Genomic DNA, 23,442 nt, shown 5'->3' with positions numbered 1-23,442 from the left:
ATGTGGTGTGTGACACGTGTGTGACGTGTGTGACGTGTATGATGTATGTGGTGTGTGACACGTGTGTGACGTGTGTGTATGAATGTGTTTGTTTCAGAGCTACGTGCCGACAGTATTCGAGAACTACACAGCGAGCTTCGAGATCGACAAACGGCGCATTGAGCTCAACATGTGGGACACGTCAGGTAACACACACTCGTTTAACACTCCTCCATCATCACACACTCGTTTAACACTCCTCCATCATCACACACTCGTTTAACACTCCTCCATCATCACACACTCGTTTAACACTCCTCCATCATCACACACACTCGTTTAACACTCCTCCATCATCACACACTCGTTTAACACTCCTCCATCATCACACACTCGTTTAACACTCCTCCATCATCACACACACTCGTTTAACACTCCTCCATCATCACACACACTCGTTTAACACTCCTCCATCATCACACACTCGTTTAACACTCCTCCATCATCACACACTCGTTTAACACTCCTCCATCATCACACACACTCGTTTAACACTCCTCCATCATCACACACTCGTTTAACACTCCTCCATCATCACACACACTCGTTTAACACTCCTCCATCATCACACACTCGTTTAACACTCCTCCATCATCACACACACTCGTTTAACACTCCTCCATCATCACACACTCGTTTAACACTCCTCCATCATCACACACTCGTTTAACACTCCTCCATCATCACACACACTCGTTTAACACTCCTCCATCATCACACACTCGTTTAACACTCCTCCATCATCACACACACTCGTTTAACACTCCTCCATCATCACACACTCGTTTAACACTCCTCCATCATCACACACACTCGTTTAACACTCCTCCATCATCACACACACTCGTTTAACACTCCTCCATCATCACACACTCGTTTAACACTCCTCCATCATCACACACACTCGTTTAACACTCCTCCATCATCACACACTCGTTTAACACTCCTCCATCATCACACACACTCGTTTAACACTCCTCCATCATCACACACACTCGTTTAACACTCCTCCATCATCACACACTCGTTTAACACTCCTCCATCATCACACACTCGTTTAACACTCCTCCATCATCACACACACTCGTTTAACACTCCTCCATCATCACACACTCGTTTAACACTCCTCCATCATCACACACACTCGTTTAACACTCCTCCATCATCACACACATTCGTTTAACACTCCTCCATCATCACACACACGTTTAACACTCCTCCATCATCACACACTCGTTTAACACTCCTCCATCATCACACACTCGTTTAACACTCCTCCATCATCACACACACTCGTTTAACACTCCTCCATCATCACACACTCGTTTAACACTCCTCCATCATCACACACACTCGTTTAACACTCCTCCATCATCACACACTCGTTTAACACTCCTCCATCATCACACACACTCGTTTAACACTCCTCCATCATCACACACTCGTTTAACACTCCTCCATCATCACACACTCGTTTAACACTCCTCCATCATCACACACTCGTTTAACACTCCTCCATCATCACACACTCGTTTAACACTCCTCCATCATCACACACTCGTTTAACACTCCTCCATCATCACACACACTCGTTTAACACTCCTCCATCATCACACACTCGTTTAACACTCCTCCATCATCACACACTCGTTTAACACTCCTCCATCATCACACACTCCTTTAACACTCCTCCATCATCACACACTCGTTTAACACTCCTCCATCATCACACACTCGTTTAACACTCCTCCATCATCACACACACTCGTTTAACACTCCTCCATCATCACACACACTCGTTTAACACTCCTCCATCATCACACACTCGTTTAACACTCCTCCATCATCACACACACTCGTTTAACACTCCTCCATCATCACACACTCGTTTAACACTCCTCCATCATCACACACTCGTTTAACACTCCTCCATCATCACACACACTCGTTTAACACTCCTCCATCATCACACACTCGTTTAACACTCCTCCATCATCACACACTCGTTTAACACTCCTCCATCATCACACACTCCTTTAACACTCCTCCATCATCACACACTCGTTTAACACTCCTCCATCATCACACACTCGTTTAACACTCCTCCATCATCACACACACTCGTTTAACACTCCTCCATCATCACACACTCCTTTAACACTCCTCCATCATCACACACTCGTTTAACACTCCTCCATCATCACACACTCCTTTAACACTCCTCCATCATCACACACTCGTTTAACACTCCTCCATCATCACACACTCGTTTAACACTCCTCCATCATCACACACTCGTTTAACACTCCTCCATCATCACACACTCCTTTAACACTCCTCCATCATCACACACTCGTTTAACACTCCTCCATCATCACACACTTGTTTAACACTCCTCCATCATCACACACACTCGTTTAACACTCCTCCATCATCACACACACTCGTTTAACACTCCTCCATCATCACACACTCGTTTAACACTCCTCCATCATCACACACTCGTTTAACACTCCTCCATCATCACACACTCGTTTAACACTCCTCCATCATCACACACTCCTTTAACACTCCTCCATCATCACACACTCGTTTAACACTCCTCCATCATCACACACTTGTTTAACACTCCTCCATCATCACACACACTCGTTTAACACTCCTCCATCATCACACACACTCGTTTAACACTCCTCCATCATCACACACTCGTTTAACACTCCTCCATCATCACACACACTCGTTTAAAACTCCTCCATCATCACACACTCGTTTAACACTCCTCCATCATCACACACACTCGTTTAACACTCCTCCATCATCACACACTCGTTTAACACTCCTCCATCATCACACACACTCGTTTAACACTCCTCCATCATCACACACACACTCGTTTAACACTCCTCCATCATCACACACACTCGTTTAACACTCCTCCATCACACACACACTCGTTTAACACTCCTCCATCTCAGACACTCGTTTAACACTCCTCCATCATCACACACACTCATTTAACACTCCTCCATCATCACACACACACTCGTTTAACACTCCTCCATCATCACACACACTCGTTTAACACTCCTCCATCATCACACACACGTTTAACACTCCTCCATCATCACACACTCGTTTAACACTCCTCCATCATCACACACTCGTTTAACACTCCTCCATCATCACACACTCGTTTAACACTCCTCCATCATCACACACACTCGTTTAACACTCCTCCATCATCACACACTCGTTTAACACTCCTCCATCATCACACACACTCGTTTAACACTCCTCCATCATCACACACTCGTTTAACACTCCTCCATCATCACACACACTCGTTTAACACTCCTCCATCATCACACACTCGTTTAACACTCCTCCATCATCACACACTCGTTTAACACTCCTCCATCATCACACACTCGTTTAACACTCCTCCATCATCACACACACTCGTTTAACACTCCTCCATCATCACACACTCGTTTAACACTCCTCCATCATCACACACTCGTTTAACACTCCTCCATCATCACACACTCGTTTAACACTCCTCCATCATCACACACACTCGTTTAACACTCCTCCATCATCACACACACTCGTTTAACACTCCTCCATCATCACACACTCGTTTAACACTCCTCCATCATCACACACTCGTTTAACACTCCTCCATCATCACACACACTCGTTTAACACTCCTCCATCATCACACACTCGTTTAACACTCCTCCATCATCACACACACTCGTTTAACACTCCTCCATCATCACACACTCGTTTAACACTCCTCCATCATCACACACACTCGTTTAACACTCCTCCATCATCACACACTCGTTTAACACTCCTCCATCATCACACACACTCGTTTAACACTCCTCCATCATCACACACACTCGTTTAACACTCCTCCATCATCACACACTCGTTTAACACTCCTCCATCATCACACACACTCGTTTAACACTCCTCCATCATCACACACTCGTTTAACACTCCTCCATCATCACACACACTCGTTTAACACTCCTCCATCATCACACACTCGTTTAACACTCCTCCATCATCACACACACTCGTTTAACACTCCTCCATCATCACACACACTCGTTTAACACTCCTCCATCATCACACACACTCGTTTAACACTCCTCCATCATCACACACTCGTTTAACACTCCTCCATCATCACACACTCGTTTAACACTCCTCCATCATCACACACACTCGTTTAACACTCCTCCATCATCACACACTCGTTTAACACTCCTCCATCATCACACACACTCGTTTAACACTCCTCCATCATCACACACTCGTTTAACACTCCTCCATCATCACACACTCGTTTAACACTCCTCCATCATCACACACACTCGTTTAACACTCCTCCATCATCACACACTCGTTTAACACTCCTCCATCATCACACACACTCGTTTAACACTCCTCCATCATCACACACACTCGTTTAACACTCCTCCATCATCACACACTCGTTTAACACTCCTCCATCATCACACACACTCGTTTAACACTCCTCCATCATCACACACACTCGTTTAACACTCCTCCATCATCACACACTCGTTTAACACTCCTCCATCATCACACACACTCGTTTAACACTCCTCCATCATCACACACACTCGTTTAACACTCCTCCATCATCACACACTCGTTTAACACTCCTCCATCATCACACACACTCGTTTAACACTCCTCCATCATCACACACACTCGTTTAACACTCCTCCATCATCACACACTCGTTTAACACTCCTCCATCATCACACACACTCGTTTAGCACTCCTCCATCATCACACACTCCTTTAACATTGTGCTCTCACACACTGCACTTTCACACACTATACTCTCATACACTGCACTCTCACACACTGCACTCTCACACACTGCACTCTCACACACTGCACTCTCATACACACTGCACTCTCACACACTGCACTCTCACACACTGCACTCTCACACACTGCACTCTCACACACTGCACTTTCACACACTGCACTCTCACACACTGCACTCTCACACACTGCACTCTCATACACACTGCACTCACACACTGCACTCTCACACACTGCACTTTCACACACTGCACTCTCACACACTGCACTCTCATACACACTGCACTCTCACACACTGCACTTTCACACACTGCACTCTCACACACTGCACTCTCATACACACTGCACTCTCACACACTGCACTCACACACTGCACTCTCACACACTGCACTTTCACACACTGCACTCTCACACACTGCACTCTCACACACTGCACTTTCACACACTGCACTCTCACACACTGCACTTTCACACACTGCACTTTCACACACTGCACTCTCACACACTGCACTCTCACACACTGCACTTTCACACACTGCACTCTCACACACTGCACTCTCATACACACTGCACTCTCACACACTGCACTCTCATACACACTGCACTCTCACACACTGCACTCTCACACACTGCACTCTCACACGCTGCACTCACACACTGCACTCTCATACACACTGCACTCTCACACACTGCACTCTCACACACTGTGCTCTCACACACTGCGCTCTCACACACTATACTCTCATACACTGCACTCTCACACACTGCACTCTCACACACTGTGCTCTCACACTCTGCGCTCTCACACACTGCACTCTCATACACACTGCACTCTCACACACTGCACTTTCACACACTGCACTCTCACACACTGCACTCTCACACACTGCACTCTCACACACTGCACTCTCACACACTGCACTCTCATACACACTGCACTCTCACACACTGCACTCTCACACACTGCACTCTCACACACTGCACTCTCACACACTGCACTCTCACACACTATACTCTCACACTCTGCGCTCTCACACACTGTGCTCTCACACACTGCGCTCTCACACACTATACTCTCATACACTGCGCTCTCACACCGCACTTTCACACACTGCACTCTCACACACTGCACTTTCACACACTGCACTCTCACACACCGCACTCTCATACACACTGCACTCTCACACACTGCACTCTCACACACTGCACTCTCACACACTGCACTCTCACACACTGCACTCACACACTGCACTCTCATACACACTGCACTCTCACACACTGCACTCTCACACACTGCACTCTCACACTCTGCGCTCTCACACACTGTGCTCTCACACACTGCGCTCTCACACACTATACTCTCATACACTGCACTCTCACACACTATACTCTCACACTCTGCGCTCTCACACACTGCACTCTCATACACACTGCACTCTCACACACTGCACTTTCACACACTGCACTCTCACACACTGCACTCTCACACACTGCACTCTCACACACTGCACTCTCACACACTGCACTTTCACACACTGCACTCTCACACACTGCACTCTCACACACTGCACTCTCATACACACTGCACTCTCACACACTGCACTTTCACACACTGCACTCTCACACACTGCACTCTCACACACTGCACTCACACACTGCACTCTCATACACACTGCACTCTCACACTGCACTCTCACACACTGCACTCTCATACACACTATACTCTCACACTCTGCGCTCTCACACACTGTGCTCTCACACACTGCGCTCTCACACACTATACTCTCATACACTGCGCTCTCACACTGCACTTTCACACACTGCACTCTCACACACTGCACTCTCATACACACTGCACTCTCACACACTGCACTCTCACACACTGCACTCTCACACACTATACTCTCACACTCTGCGCTCTCACACACTGTGCTCTCACACACTGCGCTCTCACACACTATGCTCTCACACTGCACTTTCACACACTGCACTCTCACACACTGCACTCTCATACACACTGCACTCTCACACACTGCACTCTCACACACTGCACTCTCACACACTATACTCTCACACTCTGCGCTCTCACACACTGTGCTCTCACACACTGCGCTCTCACACACTATACTCTCATACACTGCGCTCTCACACTGCACTTTCACACACTGCACTCTCACACACTGCACTCTCATACACACTGCACTCTCACACACTGCACTCTCACACACTGCACTCTCACACACTATACTCTCACACTCTGCGCTCTCACACACTGTGCTCTCACACACTGCGCTCTCACACACTATACTCTCATACACTGCGCTCTCACACTGCACTTTCACACACTGCACTCTCACACACTGCACTCTCATACACACTGCACTCTCACACACTGCACTCACACACTGCACTCTCACACACTATACTCTCACACTCTGCGCTCTCACACACTGTGCTCTCACACACTGCGCTCTCACACACTATACTCTCATACACTGCGCTCTCACACTGCACTCTCATACACACTGCACTCTCACACACTGCACTCTCATACACACTGCACTCTCACACACTGCACTCACACACTGCACTCTCACACACTATACTCTCACACTCTGCGCTCTCACACACTGTGCTCTCACACACTGCGCTCTCACACACTATACTCTCATACACTGCGCTCTCACACTGCACTTTCACACACTGCACTCTCATACACACTGCACTCTCACACACTGCACTCTCACACACTGCACTCTCACACACTATACTCTCACACTCTGCGCTCTCACACACTGTGCTCTCACACACTGCGCTCTCACACACTATACTCTCATACACTGCGCTCTCACACTGCACTTTCACACACTATACTCTCATACACTGCACTCTCACACACTGCACTTTCACGCACTATACTCTCATACACTGCGCTCTCACACTGCACTTTCACACACTGCACTCTCACACACTGCGCTCTCACACACTATACTCTCACACACTGCACTCTCACACACTGCACTCTCACACACTGCACTTTCACACACTGCACTCTCACACACTGCACTTTCACACACTGCACTCTCACACACTGCACTCTCACACACTGCACTCTCACACACTGCACTCTCACACACTGCACTTTCACACACTGCACTCTCACACTGCACTCTCACACACTGCACTCTCACACACTGCACTTTCACACACTGCACTCTCACACACTGCACTCTCACACTGCACTCTCATACACACTGCACTTTCACACACTGCACTTTCACACACTATACTCTCACAGAATCAGTGATCTGGACACTTCTTGCTTCACACACACACACACACACACAGTATCAGAATTCTGGCACAGTAGCCTGTTATTAATTGATGGGGTGTATAAGATTTTACAGAGACAGACATACAGACAGACAGACAGACAGACAGACGGGCAGACAAAACGAGAGAGAGAATGAGAAAGCGAGACAGCACCAGGATCAATTACCAAGAAAAGAAGGGATTTAGATAAAAGTGGGGTTTTTTAAAGACTTGTGTGTCTGTGTGTGTCAGACAGAGAGAGAGAGTGAGAGAGAGAGAGAGAGAGAGAGAGAATGAAATCAATGGTAAACTCACTTTGTCCTTCTAACAGAAGGCCATGCAGGTCTACACACACACATACACACACACACACAGTTGGGTAGTAATCATTCTCTGCCAGTCTTCCGGTGTATAAGATGCACTTAAAACCCAGCAGGGACTTTTGACTGACTCCTGCCGTCCACACACACACTCATACACACACACACACACACACACACATACACACACACTCATACACACACACACACAGAAACACACAGACACACACACACAGAAACACACAGACACACACAGACACACACACACACAGAAACACACATACACACAGAAACACACACACACACACACACAGAAACACACACACACACACACACAGAAACACACACACACAGAAACACACAGACACACACACACACAGAAACACACAGACACACACACACAGAAACACACACACACACAGAAACACACACACACACACACAGAAACACACACACACACACAGAAACACACACACACACACACAGACACACACACACAGAAACACACACACACAGACACACACACACAGAAACACACACACACACACACAGAAACACACACACACACACACAGAAACACACAGACACACACACACAGAAACACACAGACACACACACACAGAAACACACACACACAGACACACACACACAGAAACACACACACACACACAGACACACACACACAGAAACACACACACAGAAACACACAGACACACACACACAGAAACACACACACACACACAGACACACACACACAGAAACACACAGGGTAATCTGACATGCTGCTTTTCCTTCATCTATAATTCAGGAGAAGCTGTGGGACTCTTCCTCTTTCTACACGCTCCTGAATGCGCACTACTGATCACTGAGTTTATTCATTTATTAAATACCAGAGTTAGATTAGATTTCTCGTATCAGACTCCGACGCTCTTCATCGCTATCTTTTCAGTATGCTGAGTTCTGATTGGCTGAAAGAAGTAGGGATGAAGTATGTTGTGAATTTTAACACCACTGTTGCTAGGCAACTGGGACATATAGACGTAAGCACATGCTAGCTAATTAATGAAAATGACAATTTAGGTCATTTAAAAAGACAAAAACATACATTTCCACAGAACAATCGCTAGTTAAATATTCAGTGAATTATTTTTTTTAAAAATGACACATACAAATAGGGTTGCAAAATGCCAGGAATTTTCAAGCCTGAAAACCTTCCATGGGAATTAACGGGAATATTTGGGAATTAACGGGAATATATGGGAATTAATGGGAATATATGGGAATTAAGGGGAATATATAGGAATTAACAGGAATATTTGGGAATTAATGGGAATATATGGGAATTAACGGGAATATTTGGGAATTAACAGGAATATATGGGAATTAACGGGAATATTTGGGAATTAACGGGAATATATGGGAATTAATGGGAATATATGGGAATTAAGGGGAATATATAGGAATTAACAGGAATATTTGGGAATTAATGGGAATATATTGGAATTAACGGGAATATTTGGGAATTAACGGGAATATTTGGGAATTAACGGGAATATTTGGGAATTAATGGGAATATATGGGAATTAATGGGAATATATGGGAATTAACAGGAATATTTGGGAATTAATGGGAATATATGGGAATTAACGGGAATATTTGGGAATTAACGGGAATATTTGGGAATTAATGGGAATATATGGGAATTAATGGGAATATATGGGAATTAACAGGAATATCTGGGAATTAATGGGAATATATGGGAATTAGTGGGAATATATACGAATTAACAGGAATATATGGGAATTAACGGCAATATATGGGAATTAACGGGAATATATGGGAATTAACAGGAATATATGGGAATTAACGGGAATATATGGGAATTAACAGGAATATATAGGAATTAACGCGAATATATGGGAATTAACGGGAATATAGGGGAATTAACAGGAATATATGGAAATTAACAGGAATTAATGGGAATAAACTGGGAATTTGCAAAATTGTAGGTTAGCCTATAATAGGGAATTAAAATGTAGTTGAAAAAAATATCTTGCAGCAAAATCTTGGTTAAAACATCCAGAGTTAATGCAATTTCAGTTGAATTTCTACACTACATCAACATTTATGCTTGTGTGTTGTTCAATGAAAGAATTTATTGTTGATTTTGCTTGCATGTCATCTTATGATCAAACAAAATATTTTTATTTATGTTTGTGTATACAGTTTATATAAATTTCCCCAAATTTCTAAATAATTTTAATAAATTCCTAAATATTCCCGTAAATTCCCATACATGCCTGTTATTTTAAAATAATATTTAATTTAACTTAATATAATATTTAATTTGATATATTTAATTTAATATCATATTTAATTTAATATATTTAATATAATTCCAAAATTTCCCAGATTTCCCATGGAAATTTTCCAGAAATTTACCAGAAATGTTCCGCCCCTTTGCAACCCTACATACAAATAGCCTCTCTGCGCTCCATGTAGCTGTTGTGACTTTTATACAGACACAGTGACAATGGAAACTAAAATAAAAATGTAAGGAATGTCAACATTCACCTCAGATGTGTTGATAAATTGCTAAGAAAAGCCACAGAAGCACTGTAATCATGCTGTGATTACACAATTAGCAATGACCACTAACTGACCTTCCACAGAATCTGACATATCGAGATGCTGTAAAAAAACAAGTTTCATCAGGGAGAGAGTATGGAATGGTAGGGGGGAGTCTATGGAATCCTTCTGAATAATGCTGTGTACCATTCTAAATGAAATAACAAAAAAATACACACAAAACTTTGGGGAGTGAGTTTTAATAAGTCACAACATCACTATGGAGTGAATCATTTTAAGAATTAATGCTGAAATATCTATCCACGGTTGCGTCCGATTTTTTAAACACCCCCATAATAGACCGTACCATTTCTGGAAAAACTGTTGACGTGCCTCAGGCTTAACCTTCTCCCTATTTTTATTTAGTTTTATTTATTTATTTACTTTTGTGATTAAATAAAAATGCCTTAAATAATCAAAAGTATATTTCGGTTAGGGTTAGGGAAAAATGTCTGTTTAATAATCTTATATTTGTTTTTATGGCATGAGGAATTTAAATGTTATTTAAATTTTTTTTATTACAATAAAACCACTATATATTATATAATAAATAATTTATTATTTATTACTATTTAAATTGATTTATTATTTAATTTATATTTATTATTTATTATTATTTATATTTATTACATACTATATATAATAATTATTACTATCATTAAAAACTATATATAATTATAATGAATATGTCTAACTATATAAGAATTTATATTTATAAATATATATAATATAATAATTTAATAAGAATTAAATCCTGAAATGTCCTGTGGAACAGCTAATCTTACTCACCTGGACTGAATGATTAAAGATGGTTTACATTTGCACAGCTTCTGTACTGAAAGTGCCTGAAAAGAAAAAGTACAAGAATGTAGATTCGTTTATTCATCTAATAAACATCAGTGATTAAACATTGTTTACAATGCTGAAGAAGAAGTGAATGTGGATGAAATATAAAGCAGACAAGCAGCAGGTTCACTGGCAAATCAGTAGATAAATATGTGTACAAGGAGTGCTTATCTCAGTGCTAAATCTTTTACTGTATTTAAAACAAGCAGGAAATGCTTCGGTATCATCGTTCTAATCAGCGTTTGATTTTTCTCTGGAAACTGCGCAAGCTTTTTGGATGTAAATGAACTGTAACATCCACAGAGCTCCACCATTTTTTCAGTAACATAAATGAAATGAAGAAAGTTCATGTTAGAAAAATAGTCCTAAGTTTTCCTGAGGGAGAACCACGACCTTTGCTGATCTCATTCACCTTCTTTCACCGCTACCTGAGAAGGACATTACGCTCTGTCACAACGAGCCCTCAGGTGAACAGGTGTACTTTTACCTGTCAGCTCACTTGTTTCCTCATTTACACCTTCTGGCATTTTAACAGGAAAAAAAAATCATGCCCTTCCTGTTTTTCAGCTTCTTAATCACCTAAATCTCACCTGGGCTACATTCCAATACTGCTGCTAATCCATGTCCTCATCGACCTGCAGCTCCATTTTAAATAACATCATTAGCCTTCTGCCTTCTGTGGTGAGACCGGCTGTGCTGTATGGTTTAGAGACAGTGTCACTGAGGAAGAGACAGGAGTCAGAGCTGGAGGTACAGTAGCAGAGCTGAAGATGTTGAGGATCTCTTTGGGAGTGACACGGTTGGACAGGATTAGGAACGAGTACATCAGAGGGACAGTTCATGTTGGTCGTTTTGGGTGACAAAGTTAGGGAGGCCAGATTAAGATGGTTTGGACATGTTCAGAGGAGGGAGAGTGAGTATATTGGTAGGAGAATGTTGGACATGGAGCTGCCAGGCAGGAGGCAAAGAGGGAGGCCAAAGAGGAGGTATATGGATGTAATAAATGAGGATATGAAGCAAGTGGGTGCAAGTGTTGAGGATGCAGAAGATAGGGATAGGTGGAGAGAGATGATTCGCTGTGGCCACCCCTGAAGGGAAAAGCCAAAAGTAGAAGAAGATTAACCTTCTGTCTTCTGCTGCTCTGTCTTAAAGATTGTTCTGTTACTTGATCAGCTTGTGTAAAGTCAAGGTAAACAATGATCCAGGTGAACACTGTGGAACAATCCAGAACAGAATATTTTACACAGTGCATCACATTGGAGGTCGTGATTAATTGTCTATAACTGCAGCTCTGACAGCAGCGTAGGTTTATATTAAAACTGAATAAAATGCAAAAAATAATAATCACTAGAATTCAACATCTTACTCCTAACCTTTGTGACTTAAATCACTTGTTCAAATTGCTTTTTTATTCTTTTTCCCACCACTCGGAGTGACATTTCATTTCACAGGTTTCAGTCTTTTCAGATGTTTTTGTCTGTCTCAGCTCCCAATTGAACTTTCATTACCATCAGAGCCAGAAAATAAAGGAAAAGAAATCGTGACTGTGTTTTTGTTTGGTTTTTTTATCCCCTCCCTCAATTCAGAGTGTGACAAAGCCGGCCTTTAGCTCGCTCTGCGTGTTGCTACGATACAATTTTCTACAAATGCTGGAAGAAGCCAAGCTGAAAACATGTTTACGTGTGTAGACAAATAAAAAAAGAAGGCATGAAGACGTGAAAGCAGATAAATAAATCCTCCTCAGAGGGCTTTTCTGCCTCTAATTGGGCTGCTCGCTCACGCCGTTTATCTCTGGCGCTTTCTGCTCGACTCGAGTGTGAACGTGGCCCCGGCGCTCTTGGCTTTAACCGCCGACATAAAAAGAGATAAATGCTCACTGGCTGCGAGTTCAGTCGTATTTCTCCCCTCTCTTTTGTTCCTCGCCGTTGTTTTTCACAGTGTCACTGTGCACTCTGGGAACTATGCAGAGCAGCCCGTGGCTTTAACATGGCTTTTATGGACGGCTGTAAAAGTGCAATTGTGCCAAATTCCCTGATGAGCAGCTCTCTTCCTGTACGCCTCGCTGTTAATGTAGGAGACGCTGAAATGCCACAAGCAGCAAGTGGTGTTTAATATTATTACCGCTGTAACAGCGAAAATCAAAACCTATTCTGACGCATTCTATGTATTGAAATCACTATCACTGTTTGGTTTGGACTTTTGCCACAGCAAAGTGAAGCAGAATCCAACCCTACAGCACACCTGATAGTAATAATGATGATGATAATGACGATGAAGAGTATTAATAGTAAAATTATTATTAGTTGATTATTATCACTTAATGGATTATAAAGTAACATGATTTGCTGGAGGAAATGTGGAAATGTTGGATTAGTGTATATAAATTATCATGAAGTAAATATGTGTGGGTGTGTGTGTGTGTGTGTTTAGGCTCAACCTATTATGACAACGTTCGGCCATTGGCTTATCCTGACTCGGATGCAGTTCTTATCTGCTTTGATATCAGCAGACCAGAGACACTGGATAATGTGTTAAAAAAGGTACATACACACACACACACACTTGCTGAGTGCTGGGACAGATCCCTTGAAGACAACGACAAAAATTCTTCTCGAATGATTCCTTAAAGTGAATCAGATAAATTGATTCATAAGCCATAACGAATCAAACACATTGATTCATGCACACTAAAGGAATCAAATGAATCTCAGCACAGAGTCAAATTCAACAGTCAAAAAGAAGAAAAGAAAGAAATGTTGAAAATGAGTCGTCACTAGTGACACTGTTCAGATATTACAATGTCCCTGAAAATGGAAATGGTTAAATAAACCGTGACGTCACAAACTGTGACATCACAAACTACAGGAAGCATCTGAACTCAGATTCTCATAATTCCATGAAAATTCAGTATGACGCAACAAACGTTTATTTCAAGCTATTCCTCGGTCTGATCCTACACCACGTGCGGAGCGACGTTTCTTCAGTTCTCCGCTCAACTTTAGTTTCTGCCTGCAATTTTTGCAATGAGAATAGAAGAATAACTTATAAGTGTGACTTCATCTTAACTTCCTCAGAAGAAAAATAACACTTGGAAGGAAGCAGCAGAAGGTGAGCACAGTTAGCTTGTTATGCTAATCTATTCTGAAAAGGAAGCTAGCACGAAGCCGTGTGTGAATTTCACACTAATTAACTTGCATTAAACTAGTTAGCTTTAGAAATGATGTATAGTTATTTTCTCATGTGAAAAAAAGACACTCTGGGCAAGCCACACCTACAGATGACACGTAGCGGTCACTACACAGCCACAAGAGACAAGTAGCAGGAGTGACTGGGTCATTGTTGTTTATCCTTTTGTTTTTGTCTATCCTCTTTCTGTCTCTTTGATAGCTGTGTGTGTGTGTGTGTGTGTGAAGCTCTACAGAGTATCAGATTTATGTAATGTTGTTGCCTTAGGACATACACACACAGTTATTAACTGATGTTTTGAAGTATAATCATGAAAGAAATGTCAGGTGTTTGACACACAGGTGTGTGTTTGTGTGTGTGTGTGTGTGTGCATGTGTGTGTGCAGTGGCAGGCTGAGACACAGGAGTACTGTCCCAATGCGAAGGTGGTGTTAGTGGGCTGTAAGCTGGATATGAGGACGGACCTGAACACACTGCGAGAGCTGTCCAAACTCAGACTAATCCCCGTCACACACGAACAGGTGACTAGGACACACACACAGACACACACATATACACACACACACACCTGAATAATTACACTAAAACTATACCAATGTAGGTGGACATTTTGGGAGGAAATAGAAGTGGTCCTTCGATCACATCTTCACCATCCATATCTGATTGCACAGGTTTAGTTTTTAATAATGCATTTCCCTCCTGGCTATCAGACAAACACACACACACACACATATGCACACAGGCTAACAATACCACTGTTTCTCATAGATAATTAATGAGGAAATGTTCTGAGATTTCTGTCGGATGCAGACATTTCTCCTTTTTACTCCTAACGATAGCTGCTAGTTAGCATGAGCTAACCTGACAGGAAACCTGTAAAGATTTTTCTATCATATTAATACATCATTAATGCTAAAAGAAGCTGCTAGCTACCATGAGCTAATTAGGCAGGTTTCCTGACAGAAATCAGATATCACATACAGATTTTTTCTCGTTATTAATGCTAATAGTATCTTTGAGCTAACCTGACAGTTTTGTTTTTTTGTTTTTTTTTACCTCAAACACATTTTGTAATGTAACTGCTAGCTACCATGAGCTAACTACACAAGATTTATATGTTGTATTCATATGCTTCTCACTGTTCATGCTAATAGCGGACACTAGCCAACATGAGCTAACTTGACAGGTTGTTTTATAGATGATTCTAACACCATATTCACAGATAATTCTCATAGTTATTGCTAATAGTAGCCACTAGCTAACATGAGCCAACCTGACAGGATACCTTTGAGGATTTGTACATGACTGATATGTGTCATACGTTCATATGTTTCTGATCATTACTGCTAATAATAGCTGCTAAGTAATATGACCTAACCTGACAGGATTTCTCAGATTAATCTTTAGTTATATTTTATAATGGTCTTAATCTTTACACACGGTGGCTTAGTGGTCAGCACTGTTGCCTCACAGCAAGAAGGCCCTGGGTTCAAATCCCAGGTTCAAACAGGCAGGGGTCTTTCTGTGTGGAGTTTGCATGTTCTCCCTGTGCCTGTGTGGGTTTACTCTGGGTACTCCGGTTTCCTCCCACAGTCCAAAAACATGTACATTAGGTTGATTGGTAATTCTAAATTGCCCATAGGAGTGAGTGTGAGTGTGTGTGGTTGTCTGTCTATATGTGTGGCCCTGTGATGGACTGGAGACCTGTCCAGGGTGTACCCCTGCCTTTCACCCAATGTGTGCTGGGATAGGCTCCAGCAGATCCCCATGACCCTAATTAGGAATAAAGCGGGTATAGAAAATGGATGAATGAAATGAACCAGGGTTTCATCAGAACACTTATATGAGTAATGTTTTAAATGTATGGTAATAGTAGGAGAAATTAGCGTTAACATCTTAAGCTAATGCTGTGTAGTTTTTAATGATTAAAGCCTCTCAAGCTTGTTGAAGCAAATCAGTGGAAACTCTCTGGAGTATTGGAGAAACCGCAACTCCAAAATGAATCTTTTCACAGCAGCTTGAAGTGGATCATCAGCCTCTCACAGCAGCGTGCTAGCTGCCTGAAATGTTTATCCCCAACAGCTAGCTAGCTAATTAGCTCGGGAGAAAATCATTATTCTTGGATGTGAGCTGGATATTTATGATTTCAATGATACTTCAGTGAAAATACAGTTTGATTGTTTTTTTTCTTTCACACAGTTTGATGGAATTTCCACAGAAGATTTACTTTCAATTAATTTATTGACATTATTTAGCTGCATCATCACATCGCATTTGGCCTTAATTTACACTGAAAATGTAAAACATTTAGCATCCATCGCCTTGGTATTTACACAGATCAGGAATAACATTATGACCCCTGACAGGTGAAGTGAATAACACTGATGATCTCCTCATCATGGCACCTGTTAGTGGGTGGGATATATTAGGCAGCAAGTGAACATTTTGTCCTCAAAGTTGATGTGTTAGAAGCAGGAAAAATGGACAAGAGTAAGGATTTGAGTGAGTTTGACAAGGGGCAAATTGTGATGGCTAGACCACTGGATCAGAGCATCTCCAAAACTGCAGCTCTTGTGGGGTGTTCCCGGTCTGCAGTGGTCAGTATCTATCAAAAGTGGTCCAAGGAAGGAACAGTGGTGAACCAGAGACAGGGTCATGAGTGGCCAGGGCTCATTGATACACGTGGGGAGAGAAGGCTGGCCCGTGTGATCCGATCCAACAGACGAGCTACTGTTGCTCAAATTGCTGAAGAAGTTAATGCTGGTTCTGATAGAAAGGTGTCAGAATACACAGTGCATGTCGGGTCAGGGCTGTTTTGGCAGCACAAGGGGGACCAACACGATATTAGGCAGGTGGTCATAATGTTATGCCTGATCGGTGTAAGTTTAAACTCTGTCCTGCTCCCTCTCTCTAGGGCACTTCTCTGGCACGGCAGATCGGCGCCGCAGCCTACGCCGAGTGCACGTCTAAAAACTCGGAGGACAGTGTGCGGGACGTTTTCCACATCGCCACGGTAACGTCCGTCGGTTACGACAGCCAGCGCCTGAAGCGCTCCGGATCACGGCGTGGTCTCAAACGTGCTTCCCAGAATCCTCAGCGCGCCGAGATCCTGGAGCAACGCAAAGACCGGGCTAAGAGCTGCACGCTGATGTAGGGGTCACGCCCCGGTGACGTCACCTTCTACTACAACATGAACTCGCTTTCTATTTTATGTTTTTTTTTTTTTTTAGCATTAAATTTGATATCAGAATCTGCGCTCAGAGTCACAGACGTCTCGAACAGATCTATTTATTAACCTTATTTTTTTAGCGCTTACTTTTTTGGCGTCACACAAAAGCGAGTTGGTGATTAAAACCGTAAAAACGTTTTTTTTTTTAACACGTGTATAAAAAATACGAATTTCTTGATGTATTACCATTACTTCAATATATTTATTAACTTTTTATTAAGGAAATTTAAAATGTTTGCATTTATTTTTGTTTACTTTTAGAGAAAGTTTCGAGAGATTTGTTTAGTTCTCTGAAGCGGCCACGAAAATGCAGAAGGACAAAAAGACTTTTTATTTTTTTAATTTTTATTGACATTTTGTTTTGTTTTTTAATGTGGATGGGTTTGGGATACAAGGGGAAAGAAATAATAATTATAGAAATGTATCAAAACTCCAGAGTTAATCACCTGAACTCCACAAGTTGTTGGAGTGAAGAATCAGCTTTAAAGGACTTTTCTTTTAGTGTTTCCTGTAAGTTTGGTGGCTTCCTCCAGGCTCATGATGCCTGATTCTACATATAAGATTTAATTCATCTTTTGCTTGTATATATTAAAATCTTTGGTTAGCACTGTTGCCTCACAGCAAGAAGGTCCTGGGTTCGAATCCCGGGTTTGAACAAGCAGGGGTCTTTCTGTGTGGAGTTTGCATGTTCTCCCCGTGTCAGTGTGGGTTTACTCCGAGTACTCCGGTTTCCTCCCACAGTCCAAAAACATGTACATTAGGTTGATTGGTAATTCTAAATCGTCCATAGGAGTGAGTGTGGTTGTCTGTCTATATGTGTGGCCCTGTGATGGACTGGAGACCTGTCCAGGGTTTATCCCTGCCTTTTGCCCGATGTGTGCTGGGATAGGCTCCAGCAGATCCCCATGACCATAATTAGGAATGAAGCGGGTATAGAAGATAGATGGATGTTAAAATCTTTGGTTTGTTGCTCAGTGATCGGATTGCGTATGATGCACTTTATTTTTTATTTGATTTCTTTATTCCTCTTTAGATCACTGCTTTGCTGTTTTTACTATTGGAGTCTTGTGCTGGAAAAATTGATGTGTTTTACAGATGACTTCAAAATACAGAAATATTAATAAAACTGATTTGACCAGCACTTGATTGGACAAAAGTTATTTGGTCTGTGAGTTTGGGTGTGATGTCATTTGCTGTTTTCCTGTCAAGGAGAGGGATGGAATAGTAGTGAACCGGCGACTGGGTCATGAGTGGCCAAGGCTCGTTGATGCACGTGGGGAGTGAAGGCTGGACCGTGTGATCCGATCCAACAGACGAGCTACTGTTGCTCAGATTGCTAAAGAAGTTAATGCTGGTTCTGATAGAAAGACGGACCAACACAATACTAGGCATGTGGTCATAATGTTATGGATGACTGGTGTGTGTGTGTGTGTATATATAAATTGTTTTTTTTTTTACTTCAATCCGATGAACCAAATTTCTACATTTAAAACACATTTTTATAAACTTATCAAAACATCAAACTCATAAATTAGAATTTAACACCAACTTCCAGTAATTAGCGCTCTCTCCCTCTCTCTCTCTCACACACACACACAAACACGTCGTGCCAGTACATGATTTATTGTGCGAAAAACTTCACTGCCAATTAACTGTGACATTAGAGTGGGAAAGTTCTCACACACACACACTCACTTACTCACTCTCTCTCTCTCACACACACACACACACACACTGATTCAACAGTTTCACATAAACACTCAACAGGCACCAAACGTGTAAATGTGTTTATCATGACTGAGCTTTTCTCACATCTGTTCTTGTTGTTTGTGTGTGTTTTTCATCCCTGTGGCATTTTATTGTTTTGAGGGAAGGAAGCACAAAGCCCACGGTGTGTGTGTGTGTCCTGTTCACACAGTGACCCGATAAATAGTACAGAGGCAGAGGAACAAAAGTTTTCAGCGTGTAAATAATCAGCCTTAGTGTAGTAACAGTAACAGCCGTGTCGCTGATTCCTTTTCTCTAACAGCAGGACACACACAGTGTTTTACTGACCACAAATACACACACCCACATGCCCACACACACACAGTGTGTACCAAACACTAAATATCAACTGTTTTACTATCATCAGCAGTTATGGGCTTCAAAATCATCACAAAGGAATGAGTAAACACACACACAGAGAGCTCCAGATGGCATATTCCCTAGTGGAAACATAAAACCACACATCCATCTGGTTTCCCTGTCCTTCTTCTGTAATGTCATGCTCTTTTTATTTTTTATTCTTACACACACACACACACAATGGATGACGGTATTGTTCAGGTGTACTGTGATTAGAAGCAGGTTGGTGCCTCAGGCGTTCCTCAGGGTTCTCTCTTCAGCGTGACTCAGATGAAAACACTGAGAATGACCTGCATGTAGAAGATGTGGGAAAGCGATGAGGAGGAAGAGACTCCCTCGGGGATTGTGGTCTAAAAGGATTTGTGGTCAGTGTAAGGAAGACTGGAGGCAGCACACCAAGGGGGAAAGTGTCCAAAGGTGACAACTGAGATTCTGCAGCTGGGAAACACGAGCTCTTCCCTGCCACAGCCCTGAGGGATTATGGGAAGCGGTTATTCTGGTTTAAAAAGCAATGCTTCATCATGTTCTGTACCTCAGAACCATGTGCTTTCAGGATCCATGCGATTTGACACAAGCCCCTCCTCACACTGGTGTGGTTTGTGTGGCCAGCAGTGGTAGCTGTATATTAATTATATATAATAATAACTTCTACAACCATTTAAATACACAGCAAACACAAATGAGGCTGAACTACAGACGCTCATCAGAGACACCAACGAGCCCTGATACTTCCTTCCATAAAGTATGAGACGAAGCCAAGCAGGAATCTTTTGAGACGATCGTTTGCAGTCGTCCGGAACTCTCTAATCGAGCATGTCTGAGATCTACGTGCCGCACGTGTACGTAGGAATCCAACAGTCGCCTGCTGATTTGTTGCTCGTGTGAATGTACGAATATATTCAGGAAGCGGAGCTCATCGTCCTGAGGCTCAGTGACCTTGAGAACCAAAAAAAAAAAAACTAAGCTCAGGTCCGTTCTGTAGCTGTGATATATTTCCTGGAATGTCCAATGTTTCTATTCATAATTTATTATTACACACACTTTCAAAATTTGCATTAAAACAGGATAGAAATATGGCTGGTGTTTGTCTCGCTTCTGTCTGATTCCGCTCTCGCTGTTTACACTCGAGCCGTATTCAATTATTCAGCAGGAAATTCATGCTCTTGGCAGGAAATATCCTCCTCCTGCTGTGTGTGTGTGTGTGTATGAGACTGACAAGACTTGTTATTGCTCTGGGAATGCATTCTACCTGAAGCATAAAGAGACTCTGTGTGTGTGTGTGTGTGTGTGTGTGTGTGTGTCGCAATGCACAACTTGTGGTCTGGAAAGCACCTTTACTGCACAACACCTGAGTCATTAAAATGCAGAACTCACACACAGTCTCAAGATCACAGCTACAGACGGATCCAAAAGGCCGAGTCCACCAGGAGTTCTGAGACTCCATCACTCCTGAACTAACACACCGTCACGTCACTTCACGTCAGCGTGAGGATGAGAGCAGAACTTACGGTGTTGTGTTTACATGGCAACGGTAACAAGAGTTGTATCAAACGGATACTGTGTAAGCAAACACAGTATCTGTATGTTCTAGAAAAATAAATCAAGACCGGTTGAGAGAGATGACGTGTTGGGGTCACTGTTTCCTCCTACGCCACATCCTCTGAAGCACAGCAACTTCATAACACTGACTATTCTTATTTGCTTGTAAGAACAGCTTTGAGCCTTGATCGGACACTGGAGACTCCTTCCACAAGCACTAAATAAACGTCGTCTTCACCTGCTCATCGATTCCACAGGCTTTTTAATCATCCCCAGCGAACAAGCTGTTACTATAGAAACCACATAGACCATGTCCACATTCGACCGAGTGCACTGATATAAAACCTGAGATCTGGAGACCCTCCGAGATTTCGCACCTTTCCAGCTTGAGATGTTTCACAGCTTGTGTGTGGCTCATGGATCTGCTCATACTCCAGAGACTCCAGAGACTTCACCTTTCACCACACCTTCAAGCATCTTTTGCTTCATATTTATTTCAAGAACTGGAATAAGAACTTGTGTGCATCAGACTGTGTTTGTGTGTATCGATTTCATTTTCTACATAAAGCGAGAGCTTCACAGCTCCTCAACACGCTCTGGCTCTAAACCGCACCTGCCGGCTCGGTTCTTGGTTTGAGCATATCAGTGTGTATGAGCAGTGGTGTGTGTGTGATGTATATTTTAAATAGAAAGCGCTCTACAGGCAGCTGTGCTGAGGACGAGCCCAGAGCCGCCTGGAAGCCATATTAAATAAACACTCACATTTCAGATCAACACACCGTCTCGTTACATTTCACTGTTTGTTTTGAGTCTCTCTCTCTCTCATCCATTATTTAGTCACAACTAAATAATGTATTCTGATAGGTCAGAAGGTGTTGATTAATTCTCTATAATTGCAGCTCTGACAATAGAAGAGATTTATATTAATGCACTCGTTCTAATAGGTTGCCATAGTAACAGCTCACTCACAGGGACGGGTACGGCGCACGCTCAGTGATGATCTGCGAGTTGGTGTTTATTTACTGAATGTTTACGGAATGAGTCTCCAGTGTCAGCACTTTGCAAGCAGTCTGAGGTAAAACTATAAACGTATCAAGAACCACAAACACAGTAAAGGCCCCGGTGAGGAGATTTATCCTAATTTGCAGCGTCGTCTGTTTACTGAGGCTCGTTTTAGGACCTCGGACGGTGAAGCGAGAAAGTCTTCCTGACGCTGATCTGTAATAAAATCCAGATATTGATATCTACATTGCGATAAAAATCTGATGGCAGAGAAATGATGAGCTCAGAGAAATCCAACCTCTGCAGTTTCACTTAGACGAAACGAAAACTTTCAGGA

General features: G+C 42.5%; 1 protein-coding gene across 1 annotated transcript in view; it reads left to right on the top strand.

The window, feature by feature from the left end:
• LOC131364069 (rho-related GTP-binding protein RhoN-like) overlaps positions 1 to 19,591 on the top strand; it is a 23,565-nt gene extending 3,974 nt beyond the window's left edge. The window contains exons 2-5 of the mRNA XM_058407135.1: positions 98 to 185; positions 14,454 to 14,563; positions 15,595 to 15,729; positions 18,123 to 19,591. Coding sequence (XP_058263118.1) covers positions 98 to 185; positions 14,454 to 14,563; positions 15,595 to 15,729; positions 18,123 to 18,362 — 573 coding nt within the window. The 3' untranslated portion in view covers positions 18,363 to 19,591. The remainder of the gene's footprint in view (positions 1 to 97; positions 186 to 14,453; positions 14,564 to 15,594; positions 15,730 to 18,122) is intronic.
• The last annotated feature ends 3,851 nt before the right edge of the window (positions 19,592 to 23,442 follow it).

Source organism: Hemibagrus wyckioides, linkage group LG13 (assembly GCF_019097595.1).
Source record: "Hemibagrus wyckioides isolate EC202008001 linkage group LG13, SWU_Hwy_1.0, whole genome shotgun sequence".
Lineage (NCBI taxonomy): Eukaryota > Metazoa > Chordata > Actinopteri > Siluriformes > Bagridae > Hemibagrus > Hemibagrus wyckioides.
The sequence above is the reverse complement of the archived record's forward strand: the minus strand, read 5'-3'. Positions and strand labels throughout refer to the sequence as shown.